This window comes from Ailuropoda melanoleuca, chromosome 4, assembly GCF_002007445.2.
Source record: "Ailuropoda melanoleuca isolate Jingjing chromosome 4, ASM200744v2, whole genome shotgun sequence".
Taxonomy (NCBI): Eukaryota; Metazoa; Chordata; class Mammalia; order Carnivora; family Ursidae; genus Ailuropoda; species Ailuropoda melanoleuca.
Genome location: NC_048221.1, coordinates 29,375,241 through 29,392,664, shown reverse-complemented (window position 1 = coordinate 29,392,664; position 17,424 = coordinate 29,375,241). Strand labels below are relative to the sequence as shown.

General features: G+C 42.8%; 1 protein-coding gene across 1 annotated transcript in view; it reads left to right on the top strand.

The window, feature by feature from the left end:
* The window catches only part of CADPS (calcium dependent secretion activator), a 499,023-nt gene that overhangs the window by 312,711 nt on the left and 168,888 nt on the right, over window positions 1–17,424 (top strand). Inside the window, 2 exon segments of the mRNA XM_034658585.1 lie at window positions 4,753–4,892; window positions 15,562–15,628. Coding sequence (XP_034514476.1) covers window positions 4,753–4,892; window positions 15,562–15,628 — 207 coding nt within the window.

Here is a 17,424-nt window from a genome sequence, read left to right as displayed (position 1 = left end):
CTAGTTAGGTGGTGCCCAGGCACCGTACATTGGCCATTGGCCAGGGCACAGCCCTGAGGACGCTGTGCAGCCCCCTCCCCGATGCTCCATCATAACCTTAATGAGTTATTACTCATCCTGCCCAGACGAGTGCACTGGAGCCCAGAGGAAGTAAGTAACGTGCGAGGAATGATGTTAACTCATCTCCAGGACCATTTCCTCTGTACCAGTTTGTCCCTATGCAGAAATAAAACCCTGGCTCTGCTGCTGTGGTGAAGGCCACAAGCTTGCCACAGCCGCATACAGGTTTTCATTTCTGAATAACTCATCCTCTCCTCCAACCCTGTTATATATTTTCCCAGATAAGAATTTGCTCTTCCTACCAAAGAAACTTTTCACCAGTTGCGGTCCTGCCTCGTCCTTGTGCCAGCTGGGGCGCCCTCTGCTGGCAACACCTCTGCAGGCAGCAGCTGGTGATGACTGCTTTCTTTTTTAAAAGTGGAGCAATTTCTCGTACCCCTGAGAGGTGTTTCTATGCTCTAATTGGTCCCAAGCTTAGCAGGACACAGCAACATTTAAAATCCCAGTGCTACATTCATTCATTCAACAATATCTAGTTTGTTCCATATTCATTATGCTTCATTTTAATCAACCTTTTTAATTGAAAAAATAAGTCATGCATGGTAAAAAAAAAAAATTAACAGATATTAGTGAAAACCCAACTTGCCCTAGTGTCTCTTCCAGAGAAAAACCTTGTTTTCAGTTTATTGTGTATTCTTCACCCAGTATTCGATGCATGTATAAGCATAGCATATACAAGCATTTGTATATACATCGCTCAAAAGAAAGGAAGAAAGAAAGAAAGAAAGACAGAAAGAAAGGAAGAAAGAAAGAAAGAAAGAAAGAAAGAAAGAAAGAAAGAAAGCAAGCCCGCCTGCTGGAAGTTACTGTATACCTACTGCTTTGCCCTTTGCTTGAAATAGNAAAGGAAGAAAGAAAGAAAGAAAGAAAGAAAGAAAGAAAGAAAGAAAGAAAGAAAGAAAGAAAGAAAGAAAGCCCACCTGCTGGAAGTTACTGTATACCTACTGCTTTGCCCTTTGCTTGAAATATCAGTTATATTTGGAGATTAGTCCATGTCAACCCATGCTGACATGCTTCCTATTTTCATGGCTGTGTAATATTCCACATATAGATGTATCATAATATATTTAGATTGATTCCAGTCTTTGACTGTATAAGCAATTCTTCAGTGAATAACCTTGAATTTACTTCTTTACACATATGTGTGTGTACGTGTAGGATAGTTTTCAAAAAAGTATTTTGCTGAATGAAGTTTGAATTTTGACAGATACTACCAAATTGTCCCTTAAAGAGTATACACCAATTGATACTTCCACAAAAGGCATGAGTGACTGTTTCTCTACATCCTTGCCAGTACTGTAATATAATCAAACTTCTAGTTATTGGATATGATTGTGAGCCCACGGTATCCCATCATTTGTGGCATGCACAGAACAAACAGAAATAATGACAGGCAAAAATCTCTAACTTCAAAAAACTTAAGGGATATAGACATAAAAACTAGGAATCATAGTGCAACATGGTAAGTGGTCTCTAGAGAAAGAACACCTGGGAGCACATAGCAAGGGGACGTAACCCAGTCTGAGGCTCAGGGCTGCCTTCTCGGGGTCAGAGGTGGATGCAGTGGTAGGGAGGGCTATATAGGCTAAGGCTTGGAGAGGATCAGTCAGGTAAAGGCTCAGGGTAAAGCAGCCCCCCAGAAGGACCTGCCTATGAGCCCAGGTAACTAAGAGAAGCTGGGGCTGGCTGGCATGCAGCTCACTGCACAGAGTGGGTTGTGTTCCCACATCAGCATCACCACATCAAAGCACAGCACACATGGGCCTCGGCTGAGATGACAAAGTGCTTGATTAGCAGCCTGGAATGTCCAGATGAGGTGTGTGGACTGCTCAGGGCTCATGTGCACCCAGGAGGACCCTAATAATTCAGCAGGGCTGACACATACAAAGGAGTCGTCGACCCGTCAGGCACATGGCAGGGTGGAGCTGAAGGTGGAGGAGAGCTGCAGTGACCTCATCTCTCCAGCCACCCTGGAGAGGAAGTCTCCCCGGGGAGCCACCACATGGAAGAAGAAGTCTTTGTGGACGGGCCAGTAATGAGCTGTGGTCATTTGTGTCGGCGAATGGACACCATATTGCCAGTGGGAAACACGCCCAGAATCCATATGGTGGAAGGCCTGTTAACGAGCTCCGGGTGCCCAGAGCGCTGCTCCTGCTTTGATTTTGCCAAATGGGCAGGAGCAGAAGGAGGCTCGGGGCCTTGCCTGCTGCTGTTCTGGCCCTGGCTGGGCTTTCTCCTACCAGCCCCTCCCCCTCCTTGCTTCCCAGCACATCACCCCCCTCACCCCTCAGGCCAGACTAGCTCAGGAGACAGCATCAGGGATGTCAGGGACATCCCAGGGATAGCAGCGCCCCCTCTCTCCATCTGGGGTCTCAGGAAATGGGAACACGAGATAGAGTGACATATAGGGACAGGCATGCTCTGAGGGGAGGGAGAGGTCTCTGCTGCCCAGTGGCACCCGGACTTACTTGCCTCCAGCAGCCTACAACATAGTACACTTTGCTGGTACCGGTTATGTCACTTTATACATTCTATGATAGAATTTTAACTAAATTAACCCTCACAGAATGAATAAATGGCCCGAAAAGATGACTACAGAAGTGCTGTAATCTTAGCATGATACTACTATTCCAAGCCTGGCAAACAGCACAAAAATGGTGGAGCTGACACCCGTCCTGCTAAGCAGGCGTTCTGTCATCCACATCGTGAGAGGAAATCACTGCCAAAGTGATCAGCTAGGATAGACATCAGTCAAGATATTCTGAAATTATTTACAAGACTACTTGACCTATAGATTTACATCCAGTATTGTGAACAATGAGCCTTGCCCTAAATATATAGAGTACCTTACAATATGGCTATGATAGTATAAAGCCACCAAAATCAGCAAGATACTTAAAAATATGGCTTTTTATCTTTGGCTTATTTTTAAGACTTCTATATTTGTGTATATTTTTTGATATATGTAACAATGTAATATATTTATACAAAGTAAGTGTACATAATGTAAATATATAAAATATAAGTATAATGATATATATTTATGTAACATACAAATATATAATGATGTTTTCTATATTTATATATTGATGGTCATATATTTTTATATCGATAGCAGTATATTTACAGAGATTGGGCTACTGGCTCAACATATTTTACCGGCATAGGGCACAATCAGAAAATCTTTGGCAGCCTCAGGTCTGAAAAATCAGGCCTCCTATTTCGATCATGTCATAAGACACTGAGAAGACTCAGATTTTGCGTTTAGCAAAAATGGATCAATTTTCTTTCATCAGAGAGAGGGAATGTAACGGAGGGAGAAAAGGGTCAGGCCTGAAATGAGGAGGGGTGAAAAATCAGCACAAACAAGGCCCATGAGAGGGGGCCCATTTTGTGTTTCTCCCGCTCTCCTACTCTTCCTGAGCTCTCGTTGCGCCGCCTCGCGGGAAGCCATCGGCTCCACCCTCCCTGCAAGCCAGGCTTGCAGGCGGGCAGTGAGGCTGGCAGCATCTGGAAGGCCAGGGTGTCTGCCTCTGAGACTCTCAGCCCCTCTTGTCCCCCTGCAGAGGTGCAAGCAGCCCAGGAGAGAGGCTGCCTCCCCCTGCACCTAAAGAAAATAGATGCTGTGAAAACAGAGCCAAAGCCACATGCAACAAACCAGGGCAGGCCGCCACCACAAAAGCAAATCTTAGCAAGCCCAGCTTTTGTTGTGCCTATATTTAGTTCCTGTTCCTTCAGCTTAGGGGATTTTCCAGGTAGTTCGCTCCTGCCTGAGTGCATGTTCCTCAGATCCCATGTGGCTCCTGAGAACTCGGGTGGCAAAATGAAGAAGCGGATGTGCTGAGCTATCCACTCCTTGCCTCACTTCTGGCCCCAGAGACACTGCGAACCAGGGCAGAAGACTCAGGTTGAGAATACGTCTCCAAAGCACACAGTGAAAGACACTGTCAAAGAACCCATGCTTCCTGCTGTGTGTGCTTCCTTTCAAGCCAGGACAGAGTTGGGTGCTGTGTGACAGAGATGCCACGTCCTGGCAAATGGTGTGCAAATGTGTGAGTGTCAGCAAGGCCCTTCCCTTCCGTAGGTCTCACATTTCTCATCCCTCACATAAAGTCCCTTCCAGTTTTCCCCTACAGCCTTTTAGCGATGTCTCCTCCTAAAACGGGGGAAGCAATCCCGAGGAGTAGAAAGATGAGTGGACGAGAGGTGCCCTAATGTGTAAGGACATTTCTTCCTTTCATACATTCATCTTCTTATATGGAGAGACTCGTGTGTGAACATTGTCGGTTCTGGGTTGCTTCAGGACTTCTGAATTTTAGGAAAATGCAAAAACAAGAGTCATAGAAACCATGATCCTAACTTTTTTTACTGAATTATCCAGGTGGGGAGAGAAGAGAGCAAGAGAACACCGTTTCTTTCCTCGAGCCGGTCTGCTTGGCATGAGGCAGTTGGTAGACTGAGCCTTGGATTGAAGTCCGACAGCCAGGCTTCTGCTTTATTTAAATGCCTGTCAGCTATGGGAGCTGGACAAGACACTCAGCTTCTCAGCAGCAAAGTTTCTCATTGATTAAAAACATACACATGACAGGGTTTCCATTTTCTGGCTAAGACGGTTGTCCTTTTTCCCTACAGGTTATTCTCCATCCCACCCCAAACAGCCCCAAACAGTCAGAGTGGCACAAAATGACAGTCTCCAAAAACTGCCCTGATCAAGACCTTAAAATCAAACTTGCTGTCCGAATGGATAAGCCTCAAAACATGAAGCATTCCGGGTAAGTGTTCCTTCTCCGAGTGGGAGTTTTAGGGAGATCTCCATCCATTTCTTAAAATATTTTCTAAAAAGGAAAACTGACTTTCAGAGAAGTACATGGAAGGAAATACAAAGGATTCATGAGAGAGTTTTAAAATACTTGATTTTGATATTTACTATAAGTTTCCTCAATTCTTATCATTACCCTTTGTGCATTTGTGCTGTCAAGATAGAATAATTTCCTTCTTTTCTAATAGGATTTCCAGTACGATTCAGAATGTTCCCAGAAGCATGCTGGGTGATTCTGGTTTAGGAGGTTTTACTGGCTGCATGTACCTTTTCAGTGGCATCTAGATCTTTCAGACTCTCTGAATCATCCACTTCTACCTTCACTAACAACCACGTCCAAGAGACACGAGCAGGTGCCATAGGTGGTAACATTCAAACATTCAATTCACATTGAATCAGTGTTTGTGTTTAGTGTAGTCTTTACATAAATGAACAAACCATAGAAAATTTATGATCACCTTCAGTTTCTTAAGGTTGAGAGGCATGAGCAATTAAGTGATTTCAAGTGGCAAAAAAACAATAAGTAAAATAAGTTTCAATTCACAGATCAATGATTTGTACAAAAAATGTTTATTGACAGCTGGGTATATGCCATGGCCTATTAAACTGCTTGGACCCCACTATCTCAGTAAATGTGATCACTTAGAATTTGGGCCATATAATTCTGAATGGGGGGATGTCTAACCAGTGGAAGGGAATGGATTGCTTTTCAAGGATTCTGCAGGTACCAGTTGCCAACTGCCTATCATTCTGCTTAGCCCCTCTGGTCAGTAGAAAAGTCTCAGTTCTCTTTGGGGTGTGTGCATTTGTGAGATGGCTTAAAGTGATAAAATTGACATGAAAACTGAGAATTGGTTATGTGCTAGAGGTTTGGGGAATGCAAAAACCCAACACCAAGGACTAGCAACTGATTAAGACAGATTATTTAAAGACTTTAAACAGGTCCAGGAGGGAGCAGTCAGGACAGGAAGTACACTCCCTGGCAGATGGGCAGACCACAGCAACATGCGGTCAGGGAATAAAGAACACATTCTAGCTTTGGTGCCTTGGAGTTTTAGGGAACATGGAACACTCAAGGTTCCAGAGAAAGAGAGATATCTCCCAGTCAGGGCACTGGTGGGGGTCAGGTATGGGGAACTCCAGAAAAGAAAAGGTCTTCTGACAAGCTGGAGGCCAAGTACTGAACCTGAGCTCTGGCGTGGATTTAGAGAATTTGCATGGCATTATCTTGAAGCCAAACTCTTCCCAGAGCCTGAGATAGAATTATACCAAAACTCTTCTGCCTGTGGCCATGGGAAGGCTGTGGGAGAGGGAACCAGACCCTTGCTATATATGTAGTCTTTTCTCAACCATCCGTGATGAAGGGCAGCTAGCTTCTCTTCAGCCAAGTTAGCATCACAAAGATTTCTCATGAAATGTTTGTGAAGTCAGCTTTTCCTCCTTCTTTTTTTTTTTTTAATTTTATTTATTTATTTGACAGAGATAGAGACAGCCAGCGAGAGAGGGAACAACAAGCAGGGGTAGTGGGAGAGGAAGAAGCAGGCTCATAGCAGAGGAGCCTGATGTGGGGCTCGATCCCATAACGCTGGGATCACGCTCTGAGCTGAAGGCAGACGCCTAACCGCTGTGCCACCCAGGCGCCCCAGCTTTTCCTCCTTCTTATCATACTCCTGGCATATATTCCAAAAATGTTAAGTGGAATTTCTCCCCTATATTTCCTCCCCCTTGATGTAAACACTCCAGTTTCAAGGCAATGGGTTTGGGAATTCTTTTAAGTCTCTATAGCACGCAGGAAAAGATTCTGTCTGCATCTTTAGTAAAATACTGGCTCATAAATACTCAGCAACTATTTGCTAAAGGAACCAGAGTATGAGTGAGCAGGATGGAAGGAGACGAGAGAGAGAGAAATGAGGAGGGTAAGACAGACCAAAGAGACAGACCAAAAATGATTGAATGTATCTGTGCTCAAAAGTTCAGTCTTTTTAAACTTCCTTCAAGGATCAGTAGCTCAACCCACCTTCTCAGCCCCTTTGAAGCACCAAGCTAGGAGTTTTCCAAGTACTCCCACATTTAATCCCCACAGCACACTTTACACGGGTATTAATTTCTCCATGGGACACATTCCCATTTCCCACATCCTCCTCTTTTAGGAAACTGAACTAACTGATCTGAATTCACTAATTTTTCTGTTGATTCATTTGTAAAGTTATTGAGACATTTCAAGCTCCCTTGACCCTACAGATGACAGAAGAAATATGTAACTCCCTTCTGACAGTTTAGCTATTTCATATTACTGGACTGCCGTGTAAAAATCACCCCTCTGCTAGGAAATAATAAGGAAGGCCTAAAGGAGCCCTGAGAAGTAGGTAATGGCTTTCTAGTGACTAACACTCTCAGACCCAATGTAGCCTAAATCAGGCATGTACAGCATTAGTTTCACAAGGGTGACTCAAAGAAAATAAAAATGTTTATTATGGACTACAATTTTTTTTTCATTTAAAGTTAAAATAGCTTAATTGAGCCCCATTGTGTGGGGAAGAAGGAGAGAAATATCAGAATAGTGTTAGAGCTTAAAGAATAGTAGAGAAAAGGGAATTTTAAAAAGCATGGCTGAGGTTATAAATTATATCTACTTTCATGTTTATTAAAACATAAAAGGAAAATCAGAATTACTGTGAATGAGTCCTTGTTGGTAAACTGTGGTTCCTTGAATCAACCACTTACCTTACTGAACAGAAAAATTTTAGTGAGAAAGTCAACGCTAATTTCTGGCTTTAAGACATTAACATCTCAGCCTATTTGACAATGAGCAAGTTTTTGGAGAGTAATTTTTCATATTTTACATCTGTATGGTGTTTTCAAGCTCAGCCAGTATATTCACATGCACTTTCTTATTTTATCTCTGAAACAGCCTCACAGGGACTAGGTATCATTATCCTCCCATCTTAAATGGCGTCTCCCTTCACCAACTTGCTCAGACCAAGAACCATGGGGTCATCTTGGACATTTCTCTTTCACTTTTGCTCTTCATCTCATCCATCAGCAAATTCTATTCACTGCACCTTCAAGATAAACCTAGAGTTCAGCCTCTCCTCACCACACTGTATGGTCATTTGGATCCAAGCCTCCATTCCTCTTCTCTTTCACTAGTGCCCTTACTCTGTAAACAGTCCCCCTACTGCTGTCCTTGCTTCCCTATAGCCTGTTTCCCACCATGAGGCAAGAGTAGTTTTTTTAACACACAAATCTGATCCTGCCACTCCAATGCTGGAAAACCTCCAATGATTTCCCATCTCAGAGTAAAACCCATGTTGTTACCATGGCTGTGAAGACTCCATTACCTACCTGACCTTGATCTTTCCTCCAGCCACACTGGCCTCCTTGCTCTTCCCCAAAGACTCCAAGTGCACCTGCACCTCAGGGCCCTTGTCCCCACCCTTCCCTCTGTCTTGGATGCCTCATCTTCCCCACGCAGCTTTCTATATGGCTTCCCCTGATTTCTGCATGTCTCTGTACCATATCAGAATGCCTTCCTTTCCTGGCCCACCTGCATCCTCTCTCTTTCTCTTACTCTGCTTTATTTTCAGGAGAGCATTTATCATCATCTCACATATCACGTATTTCTTTGTTTATTGGTTTGTTATCTCCCCCCCCCACCATTGGACTGAGTTCCTTGTCACCAGGGACATTTGTCTCCCTTGTTCAAAGTAGCTCTTACAGAGCCTGCCACATAGTAAAAGTCCAATAAATTAACCTAATTGTTGTGTAAAGGAATAAGTGAATGAATGAATCCCCACTTTACACATAGGGAAACAGATATGGAATGGTGAACAGACTTGCCCAAATGAGATTAAGCATTGGAGCTGGGTCTAGAATTGTGTTATTCCTTCCAATTCAACCTTAACAAAGGACCCAAAACTTGAATGAAATACAGAGCTTCCCTGATCCCACTTTGGATTCAGTCAGTGAACCACAGTACACCAACCCAGAGTAATTTACAGCAAATCTGGTTTTCTTGTTACACTTCAGCAAAACTTGAAGGGGATACAGTTTATAAGTCTCAGCCATGCTTCTTGAAAATCCCCTCTCCTCTTCCATTTTCTTAGCTGTGCCGCTACTCTGGACCTCTTGTTCTTCCAAATTGTCACCCTCTCTCTCCTCCCTGCAAATCTCCAAAACACCACTCAGATTGGCACTGACTCTCAAACAAGACTACTACTACTGACCTAATTGAATATTTTTAGGATTCCATTTTCTGTCTCTTGTTGGCTTATCTTCTATAAATGTCAATTAGATTAAGTTGGTAGTGTTGTTGAAATCGTCCAAATACTTATGGATTTTCTAAGCAATTATTGAGAAAGAAGTATTGTAATCTCTGACTATAATTACGGATTTATTTTTTTCTTCTTACAATTCTGTCCATTTTGCTCTGTTTTTAGATGCATAAACATTTAAGGTTATTATGGCCTCTTGATGAGTTGACCCTTTTATTATTATGAAATGTTCTTCTTTATCCCTAGTAATATTCTTTGCCCTGAAATTTACTTTGTGTGACAGTCATACAGTCACTCCAGCTTTTTAAAAGACTAATGTTATCATGGCAAATCCTTTCCATCCTACTATTTTTAGCTTATGCTTTTAGAGTTAAAGTGCATTTCTTGCAGGCAGCATGGAATTAGTTCTAGCCTTTAAAATCCAGTCTGAAGATCTCTGCCTTTAAATTGGGATATTTAGCCTATTTATATTTAATGTGATTATTGGTATAGTTAGGTTTAAGTCAAATTGCTGTTTGTCACCTTGCTTTTTGTTTTCTGTTTATTCCATCTGATCTCTGTTCTCTTTTCCTCTTTTTTTTTTTTTGCCTTCTTTTGGACTAATTGAATACTTTTATGATTCTGTTTTATCTTCCTTGTTGTAATATTGTCTGTAAATGCCAACTAGGTCAATCACCTAGGATGGAGTCCTTGGCAGTAACCACTTACCAGCTATAGGCAAGTTGCTTAACCTCTGTGAACCTCATTTTGCTCAGCATAAAATGGAGGTCATGATAATTTTGCCTCATAAGGTTGTTGTGAGAATCAAATGAGTTAATACATGTAAAGCATTTAGAACAGGGGCTGATACATGGTTAGGGCTGTAGCTAAGTAAGAGTTGGTGGTGGAGACTATTGTCACCATCATTTGCTTTCATTCATTTACTGTGCTTCTCCCCCAGCCCATGCTTCTTCCTGCTGGGCTGCTGCAAGAAGACTCAAGCATCTGGAGTCTTAACATCCTCCATGCTCTCACTGTCTCTCCCAGGAGGGGAGGGATGTTTCCCAGTGGGAATCTTGGTTTTGTCTCAGTGTGACTGCTCTTCTTAGAAGAAATTCACATGAAGAATTTCTAGCAGAAAAGAAAATTTTTAAAAAAGGCCCTGCCTCATTACCACTTGTGGTGGGCTAGGTGCTGTGGCAGCACAGGGACACAGAGGAAGACAAATGCAGCCCCCTCTTCCCTTAGGGCTGAGCTCATCTCTGCCTAGACCAGAATGGCACCAATTCCTCATTTTCTAGGCTTTTCAGTGACTTCTGGCTCCACAGCCCCCCAAGTTGAAACTTCAACTTATCCCCGGTTTCCGTGTCCCTCTCTACTATCCTTACCCCTTTGTATGGTGTCCAGGGGCAAGTGATTCTGGCAGATGTCCTGAGGGGAACACTAACTCTTCTCCCTGACTGGATATTCATCCATCCTGGAAGAAATCAGTAAAAAATTTCCTCATGAATAGCTATGGAGCACCCACCATGTGCACACCTAGTGCTAAGCATAGAAGATACTTAATAAATAGGGCTGAGTTACTAATTCATTAACATTCATAAACATCAGATGGAGGAAGACCATCCCATTTTTTTAATAAAATGACAAGTTATAAGCATCACCATGGTGTTGCCCTGCCAAGGAGTTCCAGGGCAGAGGGATCCTGAAGCCAGGGGATCATGGAAGACCCACGAACATCTTTCTCTTCTCTGTTTAGTCCTTCATAGTTCACTCTGGCCTCTCACCTAACTAAAATGCCCCCAGCAAATGACAGGGGTGTCAATGATCCACTGGCATGGGTTTTACAAAAATACAACAAGCAAGGATATATTAGAATCACAAGGCAAAATGTGACCTGGAGCTCCAAACCCAGACGCGTGTACCTTGCTTTATTTCCCAATAGATGTGCACCCCAAAGCCAAACATAAGTTCAGATAAAGAATCCAAAGATGAATCCTTTGCAAAGTTGGTAGTTACGTGCTCTTTGTACTGGAGCTATTATTTCTACCCCTGCCCTGCCACTACTAAGGATAACGCCAAGCAACAATATTGCCTGATGTAACCAAGCACTTACTGTGAGCCAGTCTGTGCTAAACACTAGCCACGCATGCTCTCCATCAGTCCTCACAACAACTTCACGCACTATCCCCATTTTACAGCTAAAGAAACTGAAGCAGACGACAGTCAAGCCAAAAGAGAGTTGATGGCAGGGCCAAAATTCCCACATAGATTTTTCCACCCTGAGTTGGAGATAGAACCACTAGGCTAAACTTCTGCTCACAACACTAGAATGCTGATTTATCTGTTTGTAAATCCCAATTCCCACAATCCTGATGGCCTGAAGAGAGAGTGGAAGGCCGCTCATGCCCATGCAGATAGATCTGTCTGTAGTGTGGGGAGCTGGAGGGGAAAGCCACCTGGACGTCTGCAGGGACAGAACTCCCATCTGCTCCAGGTACTTCTCATTCTGTCTAGTGAGCATGTTTCAACCTAAGAGAACAGAGAGCCCGGGCTGACTAGACAGAAATGATACAGTGCAGCCCTCAGTTTTTCTCGGTTTTGACACCTTCTGGTATGTGCCAAATTAGCAATAAATTCTGAGGAAAACCTCTGAGGGAAAGCCCCTCCTTCACACAAACCAGCTGATACTTTGCAAAGGAGGATTGTTGATTTTTCTCTGATCCCACTCAGCTTTCCCACTCAGAAGGCTTTCACCAGAAAAACTCACTTGGAAGAGCGATTTGTGTTCTCGTTTCGGTGAAGACACCAAAGTTTGTCATCATCTGAAATGGGAGGAAGAATAGCAGCGTGGAAGGGGTGCTCTGGAACCCGGCTGTTCCGAGTTGCCATTCTGACTACGTCGTTCACCAGCTGGGGAACCCTGAGCAGGTTCCCGCAACTTCAGGTTCCTCAACAAAATAGGAGTAGTGATGTCATGAAGTAGCTAAGAAGCGTTTGCTTTGTGCCAGGTGTTGTTTTGAGCATTGCAGATTCCATTAACTATTCAAGCCTCACAACAGTCCTCGAAGTAGCTACTGTGACGATGCCGTCACACAGATGAAAGGCTGAGGCACAGATACGTCTGGTAACTTACTGAAGGTCGCACACACAGCTAGGCGACATGGCTTCCGATTCAAGGCCTTAACCCCTCCAGGGAGGTACGATAAATTCCAGGAGAGGGCCTGGCACAGCACAGCGCAGTAGTAAACATGGCCAGGCAGGAGCTAGGATTTTTATTCTGAAGGGAGAATTAATGCTCCCGTATGAGTTACACCCTGTGGCTTTTCGTGCACTCCTTTTCCTGCTTTCATTCTCGTCAATTAAAACTATAAACTTCGGATGTAGTGTCTGTATTCACTGTTCTGAATCTCTCTGTGTGGGTTCAAGTTAAGGGGAAAGAAAAATGGGTAGTAGCTGCCAGATATAATTCCAGAGAAGTACGAGACTGCGACAACCTTGCCAGTCATTACTACCAATACAAAATTTTTCACCTGCCTTCTTCATTTGATTTTTGTTTCACCTATTTTTCTATGTCCATATGTCCAGGGAGATTTCTTTTCACGTATTTAGCTATTATTACTGGTAATGATATGCTTTTCCCTATACCCAGAGATAGTTTATAATAAGGCCGACATTTAACGTGCATCTACTTTCTGCTGTGCCTTGTGCTTATACTCCACAAGAATCATCTCACTTAATCCCCACAATGACCCTGTGCAGGAAGAACAATTGCTGACCCTGCCCTGTTTTCCAGGACGCCAGGAGGTTAAGCACCTTGCCCAGCCTCTCAGAGCAAACATCTGAACTAGAACTGGAAGACAATACTGTTAATTATAGACCAATGAACCCTCTCTCTCTGTAGCCCTGGCCATGCCTCCCATTTATGTCAATTTCTGCCATGAATATGTTAATATATTGTTTCAAGAAAGTTGAGAGCACTGTCCAGGACAGTGGATTACAGCTGGGTAATCCACACAACAGTGGAGCTGACCAGGTTGGCCTCAGGGCTGATGTGTTTACCAGCCATCCAGCTACTGCCATGGCCTCTGTCCCAGTCCAGGCACCATCCTCTCTCTTCCACCTGCACCACTGCAATTGTGAACTTGAGGATCTCCCTACTTTCTCTCTTGCCCCTTTCATCCACAATGCCTTCACCTAGCAGCCGCAGGGGCCATCTAAATAGAAATATAATTGTGTCTCTGCCCTGCTCAAAACCCTTCCATAGTTTCCCATCCTGATTTAGAATGAGTGTATTAATGATCCAATTTACCCACTTAAAAGGTCACTCCATCTGTTGTGTAGTGAGTGGAGTAGGGACAAGAGTAAAGCAGGGAGACCAGCTAGGAGCCTATTGCCATGTCCCAGATGGACATCATGGAGGCTTGACTGGGGAGTAGCAGTGGGGACAGAAAGAATTGGGATATATTTTAGAAAGAAAATTCAAAGAATTTGGTGATGGATTGCATGTCTTTTATGCAGTGTTTTAAAATCTTATCAGAAAACTTTATAAAAAATTGCTCTGGTTTCCCAAGAGCATGGCATTCAAAACCAAATGAAACATACCAAGTATACACTGACCTCCTACTACATACATATCAAGAACTGTACCAGGAATTTAAAAAGAACAAGGTTCTGTGCTAGGAATTTAGAAGTGAGAATTTAGAAAAAAGGAATAAGGTTCTTTCCCTTGACGAGCTCACTCACAGTCCAGTAGGAACAATAAATATAAAAACAAATAAATTATAGCAGTGTGATCATTGTAACAGAAGAATTATTGGCAGGGCCCAGGAGGTGATGACATCAAGGTAGAGATTTAAACTTAGGAAGAATGTGAGTTTGAACATAAGATGCTGGGAAAAGGCATAATATATAATTAGTGTATCAAGGCTATAATATCAAGTTTTCTTTCAAAATAAATTTATTCATGTTTAATAAGTTATTTTAAAGAAAAATGTCAAGTAAACCATAGAATAGGTGGACAGATACAGGATAAATCGGGGAAGTGGAATATGAGTGGTCAGTTTGAGGCTCCCTTCATGTAAACAGGGGTGACCCATGGAAGGGGTTTAGCAGGGAAAGGCATGATGGCATTTGAAGATGGTAGGATGCATGTCACGGCCAGGAGGAGGATGAAAATCATTCTGGTTATCCCTGACACCCATTAAGAGTTTCCTCTACGCTTGTCCATGGAAGCAAAACTGTGGACTGGGACTGAGATAGTGAGGGTGTGAAAGGGAGAGACTGAGCAGAGTGGAAAACTTTGCAGGAGGTAAAAAAATTTAAATAATAAAAAATCAACTGCACTTGGTAATTAAGGAATAAGGTCGAAGAAACAGAGGGACCCAGGTTGACTCCTGGGTTTCTGGCTTAAAGATCTGAGCAGATTTTGGCCACCAGCCAGTTCTAAGAGCCCCTGAAATTTGTCAAACGGTATAAATTTTAATTAGGTGCATTCTTCTTTATGTTCCAAAGCGGAAATTCTGTCTGATTCCAGGTGAAGTGAGGACTTGGATGTTGTCCAGTTGGGTTTTATAGCAGATAAAGCCAGTTTTGAAACTCGACTGTTTGAATGGTTTTGAGTATGACCAGCTCTCTCCTCACTTGGTCCAGTAGAGCCTGAAAACCTCACTTCCTCCATCAGTGCCGGTGGGCGTGTAGCAATCCACAAGGCCAATGGAGTAATTCACGAATCTTGAAGTGGTAACACTGCTCATAAAATCTCCAGATACCTTGGACCTGTGCCTCTGTGGTTCTTAACTCTCTTTTTATTTCTTTTGTCTCTATCAAGATTAATTTCCATCAACAGGAGCATTTGGGAAAGGGGGAGAGGTATAGGGAGAACTTTCTATGTTGACTGGAAACTTCCTCCCTATAATATGCCTGCATTTGACAGAATTACAGAGAAAAAAAGTCTTGGGGGGGGGCGGGTAAACTCCTGACTGAGACTTGAAAGAGCAAAGGAGCTGTAGTTGTAGGATTTAGCAATCTTTTTCCTCCCTTGTGCAGCACCTGGCAGGAGTTTCCCTACCTAATAGACTTTTAGCACATACAAAAATTAAGTCACAATGTAACATTTTCCAAGGTACTTTCTGGAATCAATCAAGGAATCTAAGTCAAGTGTGATGAGGGGCCACAATCCCTTCTATAAATGGAAGTGAAACTTGCCTGCTGTTCCTTATTCTCAATGGCACAGCCCCCAAATCTGCTTTCTGTTTCTGAGCTGTGTGCATTTCCTTGTTTATGAGTACCAAGCTTTATGGTCAGATGAATTAAACAGTGCAGTCGCTCAAGCATTAATGCAACTCTGGTCTTTTTCCTTTTCCTTAGGTATTTATGGGCCATTGGTAAGAACGTCTGGAAGAGATGGAAGAAAAGGTTTTTTGTACTGGTCCAGGTAACTCTTCAACTCCCTCCATTTTAAGAGCCATCAGTAGTAAAGATCTGATAGGAGTAATTAATGTTTTTTATTTGAGGTAGAACTTACCTAAAGCACACAATGCTTAAGCATTCAGCTCCCTGAATTTTTACGCGTTATATAAGCACATAACCACATTTAGAGAGACGTAGAATATTTCTAGTCCCCACAGCCCTCCCTTGTGCTCCTTTTCCCTATTTCTGTAACACTTTAAATTTTTATTTTTTTTAATGATTTTTTATTATATTATGTTAGTCACCTTACAGTACATCCCCGGTTTCCGATGTCAAGTTCGATGCTCCATTAGTTGCGTATAACACCCAGGGCACCATGCAATACGCGCCCTCCTTACTACCCATCACCAGTCTATCCCATTGCCCCACCCCCCTCCCCTCTGAGGCCCCCAGTTTGTTTCCCAGAGTCCATAGTCTCTCATGTTTCATTCCCCCTTCCACTTTAAATTTTTAAAAATTAATGGCTCATTCTTTTAAAAGTCTAAGAATACAGGAGCACATAAGATAAGTAGGAGAAGTGGACTGCCACCCTGCCAGGGATGGAGGACCCCGGGGAGGAAGCAAGCACGTGCCCGGGTGGAGCACTAGGAACCCTGACACTGTTTTAGCAGAATTTGCTGTTTCTAAAAGTACTAAGACACTCATTATGAGAAAGGTCAGAATTTACTTAGACTTTTGGCATCTATTTTACTGTTTAGTATTTTGATATTGAATTCCCTGTGGGGGAGCTCTCCACTCTCCCTGGTGCATGGGGCTTCCAGAAGTCTTAACTGACCTCCTATAATTACGTTTAACAGTCTGGAATGTATCTTTCCAGATAGACTCTTTTTTGTGTGTGTGCTATATAACTAAGCTCTTTGTGTTATCCTGCCACTCACTTTTTGTTTTTGTTTTTGTTTTTCTAACATAAATCACTGTAGATACTTTTCCATGTTTGTATATATAGCTCTGGCTCGAATACCTGTAGAATTTCTCTTTTTGGAGGACTTGTGGGCTTCCCCAATTGGGAGTATTATTAACCATACAGCAAGGAACATCTATCTGTATATAGATACAGTTGGAGATGCAGATACCAGTATTAATAATACATGAGTAATATATAAATAGTACCTTTGCTTTCTTGTCTATTTAAGAAAAAATTTCCAGAAATAGCGATCCTTGTCCTTGAGAATCTCCCCTGCCTTTTTAAAATTTGGTTCGTTTGCTTCTTGCATAAGGATTTTTCAGTTTACAAGGAAATTTGCCATTGCCCCTTTTCAATTTCCAGGTTCCACCAAAGCATATAAAAATTAATATATGCTGTATTCTGGAAGATGCCACAAAGCGAGTCAACCTGTAGTTTAGCGTGGTTTGTGCACCGGGTTACTTTGTGAACTGTAAGCATTGACTAGTATTTAGGACAATTCCAATTCTAAAACCTCATTATAAAACAACTGCCTCTTAGGTCTAATGGCCTTGAAAGTTCTACCAACCCTGACCTTCTAAGACTAGACTCTCTGTAGATCTAGTCAAGTCTCTGCTGTGCCGCGAAGGCAAAATGCGTCCCTCTGACTATAAGCAAAAGGTCATCTTTGCTTTCATGATTGCTATGGGGTACAACAAAACCTGAGAATAAATGAGCCCAAGGGAAACTAGGGAATTGTGCCCAACGCCCCAAATAATCCATGGGCAGGCAGTAGAGGACATTTCATCCTGAGATACATTTCCTCAAACTATCACCTGACCAGTATATACTGAGCAGCTACTCTGTGTAGGGCACAT